We start from the raw sequence: 20,091 nt of genomic DNA, 5'->3' as shown, positions 1-20,091 counted from the left end.
TATGAATTTCCTTTCCATTACGTCTACCCTACCCACAACAGTACCTTTGGAACGATATTTCAATGATTACGGGGGTGGGCAAGGTGAACCTTTAAACGATTTTAAACAAGATCAATACATTTATCGCATTTGATTACATGTTCTTACATACAGATGACATAGAATTGATCGACAATCAATGGGAGACGCAATACTTGGTCCCTCAGCCCTGCTTGCTACTTTCTTTTTTGATAAGTTTGTTTAAGTGACTGTCGTTATACTTGCTTTTTTGTTGCCTTTTCAGCGTCGAATCAAGGGCAGTTTACTTGCGAAAAGGGTTCAGATATGAGCTAATATTATACCACAAAGGTGACTGTCAGGGCGTTGACTTTGCCAAATTGGGAGTGAGGTTTCCAGATTCAACTGAAGACAAGCCCATAAGCAGTGCATATTTGCAAAGATCAATGGGTAAGTTACTTTAATGCAATCATTAGAAGTTTCTGCAATTGCAACAGGGGCGGACACTTGATCAAATATTGGGGGGCAAGCATATTGTTTTAATAAGATGACGTCACATTTCCGATTTTTTTAGAACAAAAGACCATTGTCCTCTTGAGTATTTGGGGCGGTCGCCCCCCCCCCCCTCACTCCCCCCAAGTGTTCGCCACTGAATTTCAATCTGGTTAACAGAGTGTATTGGCTGGAATACAGGGTTACAAGGAAACATGTAAGCAATTTTTTCAATAAAACATGAAATTCAATGAAAATTTGATTTGTATATCCATAGAATATCAGTCAGCATTTCAAATGGGCTACTTGAAAATCAAAGCAGCAGTTTTGTGCTTCAGTTTCTGCAAATTTTTCCAGTTTCGTTAACCCAAAGCATTGCTTACAGAAGCTGACATGGGACTTTTCTATCCTAACGTATATTGTATATTATAATTACTATTTAACACTGTCTTCAATACATATTATGTCTTGCATATTATTACCTTGCATAATGCTTTTACCTCAAAAAGTGCCGGTCGTGTATACAGCTTCTTTACATTTCCAAATGATCTCGTAACCATGGCTCTTGTTTTGCCAACATAAAATAAAACATATTTCCCTGATATCATTTCTCAAGGCTACCAATATCTTTTTTGACAACAGCATCTTATTATTCACTTTTGGAAAAAGAGAATTAAGCAATTCATTGGTCTGTTAACCACAATAGCGTCCCAAGATATAACATTCAAGGTACCTTTTCTCGACGACAACTAGACAGGAGTTAAACTTGGAAAATTGCCTACAGTTAAAAAAGTACAAACTAAACCAGTGATGCTGATGACATTCGATTCCGTCATTTTTTAACTTATTCAGGAGAATTTGTGGGTCGAATATGTTGAGGGGAATTTTTAGAAATTATTCCTCTATCGATATTGACGTACCAGTCATTTGTACAGCTCAGAAACGAGAATTACGCAAATAACTGAATGCGAATTACGGAAAGGCAACCTGGCCTAGAATATGTGTTAAGCTATTATAAATGCAGAGGCGGATCCATACTACAGCAACCTATGCAGAAGCATTAGTCAGATTTTTACAGGAACAAGATACAAATGGAAACTATCAAAATGTTAATCAATAGTTCCTTTGGTAGATTCAGTAGTGTGGTATAATAATCTGACTCACTTGTAAACATCAAGAAACTTAAAATATGGTAAGCTATAAGGGACGGATGGATGTAGATCCATTTCATCTTATCTTGCAACTCACTCTTTTCTGTGCTAAACTTAATATTAGACGTATTATTAAATTGATAATAGCTTTTAAACTATGAAATTTTCGCAGGTTGAGCCGCTATGTCTTTTGTTATATTTTAGAATATTATAAATGGACCGGGGTTTTGCGACAAAGATATGAAAACTTTGTTTGTCCACCAAATTCGGCCGACTACTCGCTGCAATATGCATTGAGCAATAACCCAAGCTATCCAAACAATCCTTCATCATATGGCTGCAATTCGTCATTACACGATTTAGGCGACTTTAATGGCGAATATTATGCAGCACTCTACTCGGGTTACATGAGTGTTCCAACGAACAGTACTTTTAGATTCAGAATGAACTGTGACGATATTTGCACATTTGTAATCACAAAAGATGGGATAGAAACAAAGCTTGGAGAATTTGTTTTATCTACGTAAGTATGTAGATTATATTCCAGTGGAAATGGCAGAAAAAACGCCTCCTATATTTGACTTTTATAAATAAGTATTTTCATAAATTGCAACTCTTTAAGTTATTTTTTATAACTGGATAATTTAAAAATTTTGAAGATACTCTGGATGTAAATGAAGATCTAGAATTCTTTTGAAAAATGGGCGTATTGAATATTTTTTCTAATTCAAATTTGTAGCTAATAGCTTCGCATTTCATTCGCATTTCATTAAAGCCACTATGTTCTTTCAGTCAACCGTTCAGAGATAACAATAGTCTTCAATCGCATTTATAATGGAGAAAACATTGAGAATTAGCCGATTGGATCGATATCAGTCGGTCCATTGTCTAGTTCAACCAATGGAAAATTTTAATGGCCTTCTATTACTTGTCATTTTCATAGAAGCAAATTACTGTGCATACTGGTTTTATTTATCTTACTTATCATGGCATGATTATGTTTCCCGCATACAGAATTTCAATTATTCCGCTATATAGAAGTATAGACAGAAATTTACAAAACATCAGATTTTGCAAGATCCAAAACAAATCATGTAAGATATTCCTTTCCTGAAACTACTTTAAAGATATGATAATAAGTTTATTTATTAAATTTCGAAAATATATCTTTTTTCAATACATAATCATTAAGAGTGCCTTGAAAATCGGTGTTTTCTTTGAAGCCACTCAGGTCCTGGGTATGTTGAAATGGATGCAGGGCTACTGAACACAAACATACTGTATCCCATCAAGTCATTTTTCGTTGAATGCACTGTTGGTGATAATTTAAAAGTCATTCATAAAAATGGAGGCGGCCAATTTTCTACCACATGGGAATTGCAACTACAGAATTTACTTTCAGGTAAACATTTTCTATGGAACATTTAATTGTACGATTACATAAAAAGTGGTACGAGAGTAGGGTTCAAATAAGGTTAGAATATGAAAAGTAGCAAGGAAGTGCTATGAGTTTCCCTATGGTGAAAGCAATTTAATCGATTTATTTGTAAAACGAAATGATTTACTTCATTTTGAGCAAATAATCAATGCAGAAAGATTTTTTTGCTAAAAAGTATTTGTAGTTTAACCCTGTAGCTGATGAGCAATAGCAGAAGCATTTTATACTTGTTCAAAGCTCGACCATATTCTTATTTGTTATGCTAATAACTGACATTCATTAGCTAAAAAGCAAATTATATTCAAATTTTATTTTTATCTTTTAATATACTAAATTCATTTTCATACACTAGTTGAAACAAAGAAATTGATCCCTATCCCGCAACTGACTAATCTAAATTCAACAACAACTTTGGTGCAAATACGGGAAGCACCATATCTTCCACCAAGAGACAACTGGAACTACAGTCAAGAAAAAGAAATAATTTACTTCAAAGATGGAGATGAAAGTAACAAGAAAACTTTGACTGTCACCGGAAACGAGCCACACACCATTGAAGTTTCGGGCCTTCAAAAATTTACGCTGTATCATTTTCTTGTTCATTATTTTGGAAAAATTTTCGCAGCAGATCAAAACATTATTTCACGAGAAGCCACTATCAGGACAATGGAAGATGGTAATTGATATTATTTATTTTCACAACATTAATCAAATTTTCTCGAAGCATCAAGCAATTGTTTTTTGCATAATCTTTCTTTCTTTTTCAAAACGCTGCCAAATCCCCTCAAAAAATTTAAACAGTTGGGAAAAAACCCTATAACCTGCAATAAACGCAATGTATCTTGAACATCAAAAATCATTTTTTCCAATGTTGTTGGGGACGAGCGAGGGAAAATTGAAAAACTTGCACATATTAACTTGTTCCCAATACTTTAGACAGTAATTTCAATTAATGAAAAGATACATTAATGATTATATTTGAAAATATCACAACGTTTGAGCAATCTTTTTCCAGCGATAAATCAATTCAGAAGGCCCTGTTGCGTCTTCTTTAAATGTATGATTAACGTGTTCTTACATTAACAGTTCCAGAGCGAGCTCCTCGAAGTCTTACTGTGGTGATGAAATCATCTACGTCAATTACTGTCAAGTGGAATGATTTCACTAATTCGACGTTTTGGAACGGTGTCCCGTTAGGATATGAACTCCAATACCGAGAGGAACAAATGACAGTAGAGTGGATATCTATACTGATTAACAGCAGCAGTGTAAGAAGCTACAACCTCGCTGGTCTAAAAATCTTTACCATGTACCAGATTAAGGTTGCTGCTAGGACAACAAAAGGGAGTGGCCCATTTAGTTCTATTGAGGAAGAGAAAACCCACGAAAGCAGTGAGTAGATTTTTCAAACTATTTTCATAAAATTTTAAACAAAGCTATGCATCATGTGGATGTTTTTAAAAATTTATTTGACGTTGTCGGTCATGGTAAGTCAACCAAAACGTTAACTATGATTTATGATAACAGCTTTCTATCTAGCTTGCATCTTATTACTTCTAATAACTAAACAATAGTGACAATGAATCATTATACCCATTTTTTAAATTCACACTATTATGTTTTCATGTTTGTCATCAATACAGTCTGCATCGCAGAATTAACAGTAAAATCCACTATGTTAGTTGTGCTTAAGAATATTTACAAAATTTTAATGGAACTCTGTTGATTAAGCTACCATTTCCTGAAGTTAAACAGTATTGGGTTCTCTTTTTCGTATCGTTTATTTTCGTATCTGCAACCATAATCATTTATGCTCAAAAGGCTATGAAGTTGTGACATGATCTATTTGCTCTCAGTCATTTCTTTAAAAAATGATTTTGGAAAGTTTACCAAGATATGCATGGTGTTGATAGTGTAGTCAGTTCTTCATGTGAGTAAAAAAATTGAAAGGGGACGATTTACTTTATTAGATTATGAAGAAAACGTAAAAATTGATAATAAGTAATTAAACAAAAGTAACGTTAAAGGTAATGTGTCCAGCTAAAGCAAGCAACTCTGCGGGGGTTTTTAGAAACATGTGATTTTTCATGTCATCGCCCCAGCTATTACGGTCGTTTTGTTTATCGATACTGCTGCGAAGTTAGCTTTTCATGTGAGCAGTTTTGCATCGCAAGAATACTAGCCAATCGCAAACCGTTATTTTGATGGGTGGCTTGACAAGTTGGGTATACGCAGTCCTCTTGTATGGACACAATACCTTTAATGATAGTTTTTAATTTTTCCCATTTTTTTATAACAATTAACGGCTTTTTCTAGTACCAAGTTCAGCACCAGTAAATATATCAGCACAAAACACAAGCTCTTCTAGTATTCATGTTAGCTGGGATGGTGTACCATCAGGTCATCAGAACGGGATCATAACCGGATATAAAGTATACATCAAAAAGGCGATAGGAAACAGCCTGTGGACTAGTTATGAGGTAACTGGAAAGTCATTCACAAAGTCTGGTCTTGATTTGTGGACATTTTATGACGTCAAAGTATCTGCCAAGACTTCAGTTGGAGAGGGAACCATAAGTAATGCTACAAGAGTAAGGACCGACGAAGACAGTAAGTAATTCAAATATGGTTAATCACTTTCTAACCGTACATACTATATTTTCAATGTACTAAAGGTGATTTTTTCAATAATTGCACATTTTTAAACACTTTCATCACAATCGAGATTCAGACATACTCTAAGACAGTGTCATCTTAATCTCTTTTTCTTTTAGAACCTAGTGGATCACCCCAAAATGTAAAACTCAATTCTACGTCACATTCTTTACATGTAACATGGTCAGAAGTAATTGAAAGCCAAAGAAATGGTATAATAACTTTCTATATGCTGACGTACAGAAAAGTGAATGAAAGTGGACTTGAAGGACAGACAACTGCTTATAACATGGGCCAAATTATAACAAATCTTGAGGCTTTTACTGAATATGAAATCAAAATTGCTGGAGGAACAAGAAAAGGAGTTGGAATCTTTTCACCTTGGTTTATTGTGAAAACAAAAGAATCCAGTAAGCAATTTATTTCGTTGTCTTTTTAGCATTCTCAATATTTCGCTATCTTATTAGCATTTTTAAGAATATGTTGATTTTTAAGAGTTTGCTTGTTATATGGTGTTTGAATGCGTCTCAAAAGTGGAACATTATGATTTTTTCATCTTATTTACAGACATCATTCTTTGATTGAATGATACTGACAGAAATTTTCTATCTTCAATCAAAAAAATTTCCAAAAGTTGGCTGAAAGTGTAACTGTTTTAACACTTAGTGTTAAATGGATGTAAACCAAACGTTTTGAAAAAACAAATATCAAGAAATACAGAATATTGCTAAAAACTTAAGTGCGTAATACCAAATTTTCATTTTATACCTAGGGTAATACAAACATCTAAGAACATTTGTAGTCCGTTAACTTTTGCGCTGATGAAGCCCAATAAGCCGGGGCGAAATATTAGCCTTCACTATTTACGTGTATTTTTTGTTGTTCATTCTCGTCGTATTGCGGTGTTTCTTATTTGCTACATTTTTATCGGTTTTTCGCGGCAAGAACTCCTTGGAGTCAGTTGAGCAAATTGCTATCGTGACCTATTCTTTATTCATACATATATGAAAATTCCTTCACAGTCTTTTGCCTACAATACACTCAATCAAAATTTTTCGTTTCTTAGCTCTTGAAAAATTCATGATAATTCGCCTTAGGTCATAGTCAGTCATTGTGTCTCGCAACCTCTTCATGGGCCTCCAAAATCTATTGCAGCTATTTTTACCCATTCCATTTATATTTAAAGAATGATATTTTCCCTACTAGATACAGTTTTATAGCCTATGGTTAAAAGGTATATGGTAAATTCATTAAATGCAATTCCCTTTGCAATGTCTACCTATATTTTATTAGTTCTGTGTTGTGTTGTAAGTTAAAGTGATCAATACATTCATTAAAGATGTGCTCTACATTTTCACTTTATTGAAAGCTATAAAAAATATCCATTCATTGTTGCCATGCCTCTCTACTAAGCACGCTACGTGGGCTCTCGATAGCCCCAACATATATCAGAATGATTAGCCTCGGGAAGACAAGAGATTTCTTAACCTAGAATAGGATTCGCACAACTGTGACAATCGCTAGGAAGGGGGGAACCTGTACCCTCTTTTCATCTCAGGCATCTCAGGCAAGTTGGTTTGTAATTCCCTGTCTCCTTCCTTTCAAAGCTCCTAATGCAGCTCCACTTAATCTCACTGGCCATTATAACAGCTCGACCTCTATCACTGTCTACTGGAGACCAGTGCCAGGAAAGAATCGAAACGGCATCATTGTTAATTACACCCTTATGTACAGAAAAAAGACTGCATCGGCTGCATGGAAAAATGGAACATTGCCTAAACTTCAACTTCAATTTCATATAGAAAACTTGAATTATTTCACTGTTTACGAGATCAAAATTGCCGCTTCAACATTGGTTGGTCGTGGCCCATATAGTAACACTACTGAAATCAGAACCGACGCTGATGGTACGTTATCTATTTTATTGTCAAATTATTCCTGTTTACTGAATACAAACACTTTAGCTATGCTTTCTATGTCTATATGTAAAGAAGGTGAAATTCTATGGATTTAATTAAGACAAAGTGAAAAGAGTATCAAATCATGAATTGTTGGCATTTCGAGCAGGGATATAGCCCAACTCCATTTATCAGCTCCATCTTAGCTTCAATATTTTCATATGTTTGAGTATCAAATTTCTCTTCAAAGAGATACGATTTCTTGTAAAAATATTGCTCTGTAGCGGCCTGTCAATTTTTTTAAACTATATTAGACGCTCTTTGAGAAAAATGCATAGTGTAAACACAATCACCAACAAATAAGCAAACAAGCACCACAAATTTATTCCAAAGAGTAAAAAATAGAAATCTGTTTCTAATTTAGCGCCGAGTGAGCCACCAGACAAGCTCACTGGACATTTTATGGATCACCGTTCAATTGCAATGAAGTGGGAAAGAGTTCCTGAGAAATTTAGGCATGGAATAATACTGGGCTACAGGCTGTTATACAAAGATATATCAATACCTGATCAGCCATGGAAACATTTGTTTGTAAATAACTCTGTCAATGGAGCAGTTAACTTCAGGACAAACGTCACTGGATTGAAGATATACACTCCGTATGCATTTATGATACAAGCTTTTAATATTAAAGCTTTTGGAAAACTTAGCGAGAATGTCACAGTATGGACAGATGAGTATGGTAGGTTTCGCTTGCTTATTCTTTTGAATTTGCATTTTCTTTGATCTGAAGTTAGAGATGATAAGATTAAGAAAGAAAATGAAGTAGAATTGTAGCACAAGAAAATAAGAAACGTTACAGGAAAAGATTTCTAATGTTTTGAATATATTATTTAGTCTTTGAGCAATTATGATTATTCATCTTAACAAACCAGCTTGTTTAGCAAAACTAATACAATTTATTTTTCAATAGCACCCAAAGAACCACCAAGAAATGTAACAGGAGAAAATGCAACTTCAACAGAAATCATATTAAAATGGAATCCAATGAAAGAAAGAGAGGGAGATGCAAATGGAAAAGTGAGTCAGGGGTTTTCCTCTATAGAAGTTGATTTTCTAGTGATTTTATCAAAGCTTGAAAAGTAACAGTATTCGGGTTTTAATCATTACCTATAATCAGTTACAGCTGCTGACTTTGTCGTTAGCCTAGTTCAGAGCTTCAGAATTTGGATAAGAGATGATGCCAAAGTAATTAGCTCAGTAACATAGCTAGATGAAAGTGTAACTTCTCAACAAGGAAGGGTGAAGCATTTTTTCATCAGTGGCTAATTCAATAGTCTTTATTCAAACCAGATTAAATTTTAGTGAAGAGAAAAAAGGATAATGGAAGCAGAGGAGAAGGGAATCCGGGTGATGGAAGAGTATGAATGATGGTGAGGGAATGAACGGGTTATTAATGTTGATAAACTGTATGTGCATAGTTCGAGCCTTTTTCGTGCTAGCAAAGGTGTAATCTGCGGGAAAGCTTGTTCACATGTTCTCTATATCAATGACAACTGAAAAAATGGCAATATAAAGCTTTATACAAGCTATTCGTATGACCGTCAACATGGTATTCCAAAAAGTCACTGCTCAAATGGTTGTGCCAGGATCCATGTTTGTTCAAAGAAACAAAAGGTTTGCTAGACTCACTGTCCAAGACTGTAGAAATGATTCAATGATAACTAAAAAAAGTACTGCTACATTTTAATTTCTCGTTGCCAAATTGACATTTTGTGAAATATAATGGTGATGAATAAAACTGAAAGAAATCATAATAATGGATATAATTATAGGATATATAATGAAGACAATTACACTGAAGTAATTTTCTCCGTTACGTAAACAGCATTTGAATGGTATTGTGTAAATGAAGTTAGTAAAGTTCCAGTCAAGCTTTGAGTATAAGTATTTCATACAATCTTTCGCGCAATCAAAGCTACTGTAGCAAAATAGTCTTTAACTATGCCCACTATCCGACTATCCGACTAAGTTAAAACATTTTATTGAAAGTCAATCATATTAAAAATAAAAGTTTAAGTTAATGACTCATGTTCATAATGTTTATTAATTGCTACGTTTATTAATGAAGTAAAACTATAAATAAATGCGTTCAAAATATCAAAAGGTAGCAAATCCACTATTGCCTATTTTTGTCATGGAAAAACCTTAGTTTGTAAAAACGGCACCTGTCAGAGATAGATTACATACAGTTCTTGTCCATCAAAGTATATTTCTCCCTTAATTCAACTTTATATTGATTACCCTTTGTAACAAAATAAACAAATAAGTATTGTTTATTTTTCCCAGGTTCTTGGATATAATGTACAATATCACGTGCTTAATTGCCCTAAAGATAGGCCTCAAGGCTGTAATGAAAATGACATCTCCAATATAACCTCAAACGGAAGTCTGTCAGAAATACGTATCCAACACCTGAGAAAATATACCAACTACAGCTTCAGTATTCAAGTTTTTAACAGCAAAGGAAAAGGGGACTTCTCGAAAGTTATAACACTGACAACTGACGAGGACAGTAAGTATCGTGTTCGTTCTGTCTTTTAGTCCTTCTTCCAAACATTTCCTTCTTCTTTCGCTGTCACAACCTGCATTTTTAGCAGTATAATAGTAAATCAATCTATTGTCCAGTGAAGTTAAAAAATATGTTACCTAAATTCAAACAACTACTTCTTGAACTTACATAAAAAGGTCTTTGCGCTATGAAGGAAGGAGTAAGCTCTTTTCAGCAGTCTGAATTAGGCCCTAAATCGTTTTAAAAAATATTTTTCGAATGTCATATTCAAAGCAGAAAATTTGAGGAATGTGCTCTAACAACATTAATATTGTCGATCAAATCTATAGAACTTTTGAATGAGATTTATTTTGCATTTTGCAATGCGGAGCAGCTATTACTTCAATCATAGAATGTATTTAACTTGGAGAGTCTTCTGCAGGCTAGCACAGCACATGAAACAGGGTAGATGCAGTCAATGAAAAAGAGAAACCTTTTTTCGTCAGGATTTTAATTTCACTTGTGATATTCACATTTAGTGCCACAGTATCGAAACTACTAAAATGACTCAACTGATTTCGATTTACAGTATCAAATAAAAAGACTTTTCTTTGGGTTACGTGTAAAAAAACAGAACATATTCAAATCCAAACATAATTTACTTTGATTTCCTCGATCAAAATTAAGCCATTTTCAAGACGGTGTCTCAAGCCAATGCTTAGACGAGGTTCTCTAGCTTCAGCTTTTCCATTAAAGCTTCCGAGATTTCAGTCTTCTGAAAATTGAACACCGATAAGTTTCTTATACTCTTCCCTTCTCCACTTTCGTACGTGCTTATTCATATACAAAGAACTACTACTTGTCAATTGATGTCATCTAAGATAAGGTCTAGTTCCAAATATAACGCAGAAGTGGAGTAATGCATGTTAGAGAAGCAGTGGCGTAGCTTGCCCTTCGACATTAGGGCCTTGAAGGGTCGGTCATCAGTGTTAAAATTTACCGCCAGAGGAAACGATGAAGGAAAATTAAAAGGCTATTTCACCTACCGAAAGGCAATTATACCGAAAACTATGTACTTTCTAGACCAACTGAGAACTTACTGACAAGCTCCTTAAAGAAGGGGTGTCATTTCCCCACATCCCCATTCAGCTATCGATGCTCCGTCTATACACTCAGGCACTTTTCTTAGGTTAGTAGCATAAGTTCTGTTCGCGCAGACCTTGACCTTTCCAAGTTTAGAGAGGTATCGGTTCTTATGTTAATTCGAACGTATTGTTATGATTCTGATTGTTAGATTATACGAATTTGTTCCAATCTATTTTGAATATTCTCGATCTTTTTGACAGTCACTGCTTACAGCATAAAATGTCAGAATGATTACCGAGTATTTTTAGCTAAAAAATAAAATGGATGTGAATCATAATAAGCCCATCAGAAACACATGCTAATTACTTGCCAAATCAGTTTTGCTTCTCTGTATTATACGAACAACTGGGTACATTTAACCTTAGCCCGGAGTTTTCTATTATTATTTTGACGTTTTATACTCTAAAATGAGTCAATCAAAAAGCTTAACATGTTTAAAAATGCTCGATTTTGAACTAATTACTTAAAATTTATCTATTTTTCTGATTATTGTCATACTTTATTCGCTTTCTTTAATTAGAGCCAGATGCACCACCAACGGCAGTGACGACTTCACCAACAGCATATGATGCAATCAAAGTTTATTGGGGTTCAATACCTGATTCTTTAAGAAATGGCATTGTCCTTGGATACAGAATCTTTTACAAATCGATCGACATACCGATGCGTCAGTACCACAGGGCACCAAGGGCCATCAATCCACTCGCAGTTTATGGAGCAGAACCAGGGGAGCAAATGATTGAAGTCAATGCAACCACATTTGAAATGGAAATTTTAGGACTTAAAAATTATTCTTGGTATCAAGTGAGAATTGGTGCTTTTACTTCAAAAGGTCTTGGCTTGACAATCACTATTAATGAGACAACTAAACAAGGAGGTATGAGTCTTTGAATAAACATAATTTTAGCTGTGTGGCTTTCTTTGTAAGCTGCTGACCTTTTTTAGCAATGATCCTTAGTTATAGCTGATTAAATGTCCGCTTTCTATTGCTAAGTTATTACAACGTTTGCCAAAACAGTCTCATAAAAATTGTGATTGATAATAACTGATCAAGATCTTTAAAAGCTCTTATTTCAACTTTTGTTAAAACAGAACTTGATATGCTTTTTTGAAAGGATGGAATTCAAAATACTTATTGATTTTTGTACCTCTTTTGATCAGTCTGCTCAAAGTTAGAAAATAGCTGTCTTGAGAATACGGTTGTGTCAATTGCGTTGTTCCAATGGTGCAGTTCAATTTCAGCAACTGAACAGAAACAGTATCTGGGATAGAAAATTTCGACTACTTAGTGCATTCGTTAAAAGCTACCAAACATTATGTCAAGAAAAACCAGTCCTTCACCACAAAGTGTTACTATGGATATCTGAGTCCGTTCAAAAGCACCCAGAGAAGAATAGGGCACCATATATTCATGATCTTTAATACAGAACAGAGAGGTTGACGTCACAAATACCATACTTTGAGTTTTTTTAATTTTAGACAACATAACCATAAGAGCTTTAAGAAATTCCAACTACTGTTAGAGTTAAGTACTTCAGCGAGTTCTTTCAGGTTTTCTTGTTACAAATGGAAGGTCAAAGATTATTTGAACTTTGTTACATATTTCTCTTTCTATCAATACTTTTCAAAGTATTATTGCCTTAACATTGATAGGGCATTATTGCTGTCCTCTATGCGATTCAAAGTCCTCTATGCTTCTTACTTTCAATCATATCTTTATAGTATTCATAAAGACCACCTTAGCATTTTATAGCATTTATTCATTTGCTAAAAGTTGGGATTTTTAAGTGGTTTTTTAAAGAGCTTCATGCTGTTAACAATAATTTTTACAACTGAAATTCGGAACAAAGACGGGCTAATAGAATCATGAATATGTTTCGATCCACAACTGGATAAATACTTTCCCTCTTGTACTTTCGGGACCCTATTCTGACGCTTAATACTCTGTGGAGTGCCAGACAAAAGAGCTTTTAGTATATTGTAAAGTTTTTGCATTTTACAAAGCCTTTCTAAATTTTGTACCGCAAAAATTTGTTCATATAGATTTACTTCAATACCTTTGCCTTTTTATGATAACTTAGATCTCTAGTAAATCGTTGTTTACTAAAGATAAAATCACTTTTCATTCTATTTTTAGTGCCAGTAGAAGCACCCAAATTGCTAGTGACAGATATGTATGGATTTAATGAGATACTTCTTAATTGGAATCGAATAGAGAATTCCACAGCAAAGGGTGAAGTGCTTGGCTATAGAATTGAGTATCAGCAAATAGAAGCAAATGATGATCCTGTTCTCAAGTCAGTGCCAACCTATTTAGATGTGTTTGAACCAGACAGATCAGTGGTGGTTAATGAGCTTGATATATTTAGCAAGTACCGAATTCGGATTTCTGCCTTCACAGAGGCCGGGTTCGGAGTCTGGTCCGAAGCAAAATATGGGGGTATGCTGAAATTTTACTCAGTTAACAGTTCATTCAGCATAATTTACATCTAAAGGAGGATAAAAGAATACAGATTATTGCACATTTTTGTCAATCAATAAAAATTTACCATTTTTAGTTTAGCTACTAGAATGTTTTCTTTTCAATTTATCGTAAAAGTTCTTTTAAGCCCCCTAGGGCTCGCATGTTTTTGTCAGTCATAGAGAGGGGGCTTAAAGAGAGTAGAGCTTTTTAGAGAAGGGGGGATTTTTAATAATGCAATGTTAGAAATGTTTTAAAAATGCTCTTATGCATTTTTGTTTACGAAAATGTCATACAAATGCTCTAAAAAACTTTGCTAGCAGCTTCGAACGTTTCTTAGAATCGATCACTTAAAATGTCCTCATCTTCCTTAGAGTCATCAAGATCAATTGATATCTCCGGCAAATCTAAATAAATTTTGACTGACTTCTAAAGCGCACAAGTAAACATTCTTAAGAGCTTTATTTAATGCACACAATTTTATCCTCATCACATCCGTCTAGAGTTTCACTCAGTGCACATGTTTTCTTTGTTTGCCATCAATGGGTCTTAAGAGGGGGCATAATAGAGGCTTACATAACATTTTTCATGATAAGGGAGGCTTGGTAGAGAAGAGAGCTTAAAAAAAAGAGAGGCTTAATAGGGCTTTTACGGTAAGTTTAACAAAATCATTAAGGAAACGATTCTTCATTTTTAGAGACATGCAGATGTCCAAAGGTACTTTCATCTGCGCGAATTCCATTACCACCAATAGTTGAAGCATCAAACCTTGAAATTCTACCGCAATTGATAAACGAAGCAATTGCATCTTGTTGTGGAAACTGTAGCGGATTGCATGGTATAAGTTATGTTGATTGGCATCGAGATGCATCCAATTTCCCGTCAGTAAAGTACAGCAGAAATGAGGCCTTGCAAGCAATTAATAACGGAACACATCTGGCACTTCCTATCTTCAGAGATGACTTTGAAACAGAAGGAAGCCTAGAAAACAGCAAATATGTCTATGTTCCCGTGCTAAAGATTCAAAGTCTCCTTACCTTTATGACCATTCCTAATGGAAATGAATTGGGAAATGCGGCAACTTCACTAATAGCAAACTCAATTTGGGAGCAATATCCACTCTTTGTATTATCTACCGTCTTGACCATATTGGCTGGCATAGTCTTCTGGAAAATGGTAAGTCAGAATTTGAAATTAGCGGAAATTTAGTTGACGATCAGTTTAGTTTAAACATGAAGTTTGCTATCTACGGTACTTACGGACAAAAGCTAAACCATCGCTGATAACCAATTTTTGAAACCTTGGATACACTGAAGTCTAGTCAAACACAGATATTTGTTTTTATAATCTCTCAAAAGCTTACCTTTCCATTTGTTAGTGAAAAAATTTGCAGACACCTGAGCTGTAGCAAAAGGTATGAAAAATTGCAAATAGCCCCATTTGCTACAATGTTGCTAAGAATGCGCTCAAGCCAGTTTTTGGGGTATTTGTGCCACACCTGTTTATCCTAGCAGAAAGGGGACAGTAGTACCCTCCCCCAAGTAGCCCAACTTGAAGGAAATATTCCTAAAAATTAATGCCAATTTTCTATTTTCGCTTAATTTACGATAATAATAAGAAACCATACTTTCAACCAAGTAACTGTTGGTCGATAAATTAGTAGTCCCATATCAGTTCTACCAGTCTTGTCTCCGCTGTTTGAAAAAATTTCCTATGGTTAGTTAAACAATTATTTAATTTGTAACGAAATGCTTTTTGGCAACTCGTAAGTTTCAAAATGCTACACTCAGTTTACACCTGTTTGTTAAAATGCACTAATGACTGGTACGTAAGCTCTTTGGATGAAAAATATTTAATTAAGCTTGCTTTATTCTTACCTGTCAAACAGGATGCATTGCTTAAGAGATATGAAAGAAAGTTAAATGTGGTGTTCCTCAAGGTTCCGGCCTAGGGCCTCTAAATCATCTAATACAAAAACTGATCCTCTTTTGTCATTGAAGCATTCACAGGTTAACAGGAACGCTGATGGAACTAGCATGCTTGACAGCGTTATATTTTTAGCCCTCTACGAACATGACTGGACCTCCTGTCAGGCCTTAATAGGAGTACAACTGTACAACCCCCCCCCCCAACACTCCCCCTCCCCCAACACTCCCCCCAACACCTCCCCCCACCGGTGACCTAAGCAATGTATAACATAGATATAGAACCATATTTTTAATATCATTGCCCAGTATTGGGTTTTTTGGAACCTCGGCGACGACAAGCTACATAAGAACCACAAAATCGTACAGCTATGAGTTACGAGCTTTCATAAGCATTTTCAGGGACGTATTTTGCTAATGGATATGTAAAAAAGTACGATAAAAAAATTTGTTGCAGGAGTTTGCTGAAAACCCAGAAGAATTTTCAGATTCCTACATCAGAGGATCTGGTAGCGGCATCTGGCTTGCTTATATCACTATGACAACCGTCGGGTGAGAGAAGATAAGCGTTTCAAATTACTAAAACTAAAAGTGTGCACAGTAAAGCAGTTTTTTAATTTTTTAGTTCAAAACAAGTAGTTTTATGCTGTTTTTGGATGCTTTTTTATATACGGCTATCTTAACAACGGTTTAAAATTACTAATAAAACGTTTTTAAGGCTATGATTTATCGATAAAAAATTTATGTGCCCTTTGCGAAACTTTTAACTCTCTAGTAAATCTTATGAAATCCAGCCAAAACTTCGTAAATCTTTAGAAATATTTTTAACTGACAATTCTAAATTTGATTCTTTAGAACCTAGTAAAATGAATTTTATTCGGCTATTTTTAATATTTGTTTCAACCCAACATTCGTACTTTTTTTTCGCATTGCAAATTTTTGCACTTAAAGCAATGTTTTCTAGGTATGGGGATCTAGTACCTAGAACCATTCTAGGTAGGATATACACAATATTTTGGACACTTCTTGGTCTTGTTTTAACATCTATGGTTGTCGGAAATATATCAAGCATACTTAGCATTAATTTTGTCCTGGTTCCGATATCCTTCTCACCAAACGGAAAGGTAAATATCGTTTTTAACTTAAAAATTTTAATAAAAATAGATTTATGATTATTCTAACAATCAGATCAGCTAGTGGCCAAAATCTGACTGCAAGTTGTTGAACTTGTATATCAATATGTCAAAAATAAAGTGAAACAATTTCTGCTATGCTAGTTTGCATGCTGTACAATGTAATAGAATAACATTAAGAATTTAAGTGTAATTGTACAAGAAAATTTAACAAAATTATTAACGAAGATTCGAGCACAACCAGTTATCAAAGGAACGGGCTATACTGAAAACCTCGCTAATAAATTCATTAATTTTTCCTGGTGCAGTTTTAATTTTTTTTTATAAAAATGCTGCTTTTTTCCAATTTAATTTCTTTGTATGCCTTTTTCTCATTTTCATTTAGTCTAAGAATTCCAATTTCTTGCAAAAAAGAAGAATTTTCAGTATTTCTGACTATAGCTACGACTAACATATAAAGGTGTAGCCTAAAAAAATATCGCTTCTAATGGATCACTTCTTAAAGGTCTTGACATCAGAAGATCTATTAATGACGGCAGCTCAATTCTATGGCGCAAAGGTTAAAATTGGTAAATAATTTTTTGTGTTCTCTTTCTCTGTATGGCCTAAATAATGCTTTTATGATGGTGCCTAACAAGTAAGAAGGTTGCATAAAATTTGCTTTGGAAAATTAGAGTAACAATATAATTGCGTCATGAAAAGTTTCCATTTATTTGAAAATTTACATGAATATTCTTTTGTCATGAAATAAAATTCATAAGAATATGTATTAAGGTTCCCCGAAATTACGTAACACTAATATATATTGGCTCATCAAACTGTTAATGACATTACTGAAGAGTTTGGCTAAAATTGCTAACAATAAAATGAAATTGCTCAAAGTTTGAATGAAAACTTTGAATTTGTTGCTAAGAGATTTGATTTTGATTGCTGAAAACATATATTTTGATTGCTTGAAAACATTGATTTCAATTGCTCAAAGGATTTATGTAATTGCTCCAATGTTTGCATAAAATTGCTTAACCATTTGCATGGTTTATAAAGATAACATGGATATAATTAGTAGACATAGACTGAATTTTTAAGCTGTTGATACATTCAAACTCACAAAATTTATCATTTTCAAGGAAACGTGACAGATGGAAATCACATCCAAGAATCACTGTTCACAGGAAATATAAGCAGAGTTGCACTGGATATCTATAAAGCAACTTCACTAGAAAAGTACTTGAATCATCCAAAGATTATTTTGGAGAATGTAAAAAAAATCCAAGCATCCTATGGTGTAATTCTATCTGGTGATGTTAAGCCGACTAAAAAATGTGTAAAGCGGTACGTAACAGAAAATGAAGCAGAAATGCTGGAAAAGTTGACAAAGAAAACCTTCATATTTAAGGTATGTAAGAAAATCAGCAATTTTGATCTAAGTAAGGTGACTGCTTTAAAAATTCAATTATTATGATTGGTTAATAATGTTTCTATTTTATTATATTTTTCATTTAGGCCCCCAGTTCTGAGAATAGTCCTGACCTCGTGAACCATATGACGTCGCCAAGCGACTTGATGAGTAATCTTGTTCGTTATGGGAGCATAACATTGGTGCTTTTCATAGTGATTGGACTGCTGCATGATATCAGAATGAAAATTCGAGGTTTGACATAAAACATGTTTTTAAGACAATAAAAATCTATGCTGGCCTTTCCAATGTTCCCTTGCCATTCTACAAATCGTCATTCGCCAGCTTTTGTTGAATAAAGATATTCTTCTACATGTTAGTTTTACATTAGCGATACCGTAAGTTTTCATGTTTGGAAATAAAAAATAAAATGTTTCATGTTGGTTTAAAAAGGGTTATCTTCCTTCTTAATGATAAAAGCTCTATGTCCCTGCAAGCACTCTGATAACATCAAGTAATGTACGATAACAATTTTCAATAACCAAATTAGAATAGAAATTAATTTTTTGCGTATTTCAAACAACCGCCTGAGAGCTTAAATAAAAGAGATGAAAGCTTTGGGAAACTTTTGTGTTCTAACAAAATTATCGATGAAATTTCTTTTGTTACCTTCAAACTTTCTTCGTTACAGGCAGAACCAAGGTTGTAAATGAAGAATGCAAAGGAGAAAATATGTTTGAATCTTTCTTGGAAGACATCAATGATATTGAATTGAGACTTAAAGAAAAATTTTCTAAGCTAGAGAAGAAACATTGCAATGAAAGACTTGCGATAAGTAAAATGCAGTATGCTAAAACCTTGAAGCTCGTATCGATGTATCCAGCTCTAAGCATTTTTGACCCATCACTGCCAAAGCTGAAGACAATAACTACAAAGGAGAAAAATCCAACTAAAGAAATTGAGCATTCTGAAAATGAAATTGCCAACGTTGACACTGAAAATCACGGAAATAGAGTAACGCCATTTAGTAGTGATGTGGAATATATGCCTTGAAATTTCCATTTACTTGTGGTACGAGAAATCTGTCAAGTGCTGAAAATTGGCCAATATTCAATTGTACAGAAAAGGTCTTGATGCCAGAATTGCACCCAAAAATTAGCCTATAGAATGTTTCTGTATTCATTTCGAGCGACACGGCCTACGAGCCTACAATTGGGAAGTCCATGCCCCCTGCCCCTCCTCCGTCTTTGGCGTGGCACTTGCCAGTTGGCTTTATCGTTACATCTACTCTATAGAGATGATCGACTATTTTGACGATGCTAATGCTGCTATGCTACTAGATCAAGCTACTTTGATTAGCACTTTATTATTTGTAATTACTTAAACTTTTAGTGTTGATATTTGCTTTAGCTTTAGTGAATGTGAAATAATAATGATAATAAGACGCCACCAGTAGAAGATGCCACCTTTTCCAAAGATGCAGAACCAATTTTAATTGTTCAATCGGTATTTCTTTTGTTTGAACAGAGGCACTTATACCTCTGTGCATGAACGTTTGTGTAAAGGATACAAGATGTCATGTGTTTCATTGGGCAATATTTGTTCTTCTATTCTTTCATGACACGTTTAAATTTATGCGGAAATTGCTTTGAAAAAAGGAAAAACTTTTCCAAATTTCTAGATGGAAAGACGATCGGGCTCACGAAACGTAACTGTAACTAGTTCTATATTAAAAATGTTGCCAATTGTTTGAAATTTTGTTTGCCTGTTCTTTCTGCTATAAAATGATGCCAAATGACCTCACAAAATGGATTAAATCTCGAGTGTCATTTGGTTTACAACGGTGTC

General features: G+C 34.3%; 2 protein-coding genes across 2 annotated transcripts in view; both read left to right on the top strand.

Annotated features, from left to right (window-relative positions):
* The window catches only part of LOC148959417 (protein sidekick-1-like), a 75,305-nt gene that overhangs the window by 21,747 nt on the left and 33,467 nt on the right, over window positions 1-20,091 (top strand). The window lies entirely within an intron of this gene.
* On the top strand, window positions 68-19,296 carry LOC148959418 (protein sidekick-1-like). The gene is made up of 20 exons (XM_089110782.1): window positions 68-447; window positions 1,845-2,163; window positions 2,864-3,042; window positions 3,431-3,754; window positions 4,165-4,470; window positions 5,395-5,688; window positions 5,853-6,143; window positions 7,341-7,640; window positions 8,056-8,373; window positions 8,605-8,711; window positions 9,981-10,206; window positions 11,849-12,205; window positions 13,466-13,768; window positions 14,487-14,965; window positions 16,172-16,266; window positions 16,679-16,838; window positions 17,353-17,416; window positions 17,975-18,243; window positions 18,351-18,498; window positions 18,935-19,296. Exons 1-20 carry the CDS (start codon window positions 444-446, stop codon window positions 19,294-19,296), a joined length of 4,905 nt encoding a protein of 1,634 aa, XP_088966908.1. The 5' UTR covers window positions 68-443.

This window comes from Rhopilema esculentum, chromosome 10 (genome assembly GCF_057945365.1).
Source record: "Rhopilema esculentum isolate cy_ngs chromosome 10, ASM5794536v1, whole genome shotgun sequence".
Classification (NCBI taxonomy): domain Eukaryota; kingdom Metazoa; phylum Cnidaria; class Scyphozoa; order Rhizostomeae; family Rhizostomatidae; genus Rhopilema; species Rhopilema esculentum.
This window is presented reverse-complemented; position numbering and strand designations above follow the sequence as displayed.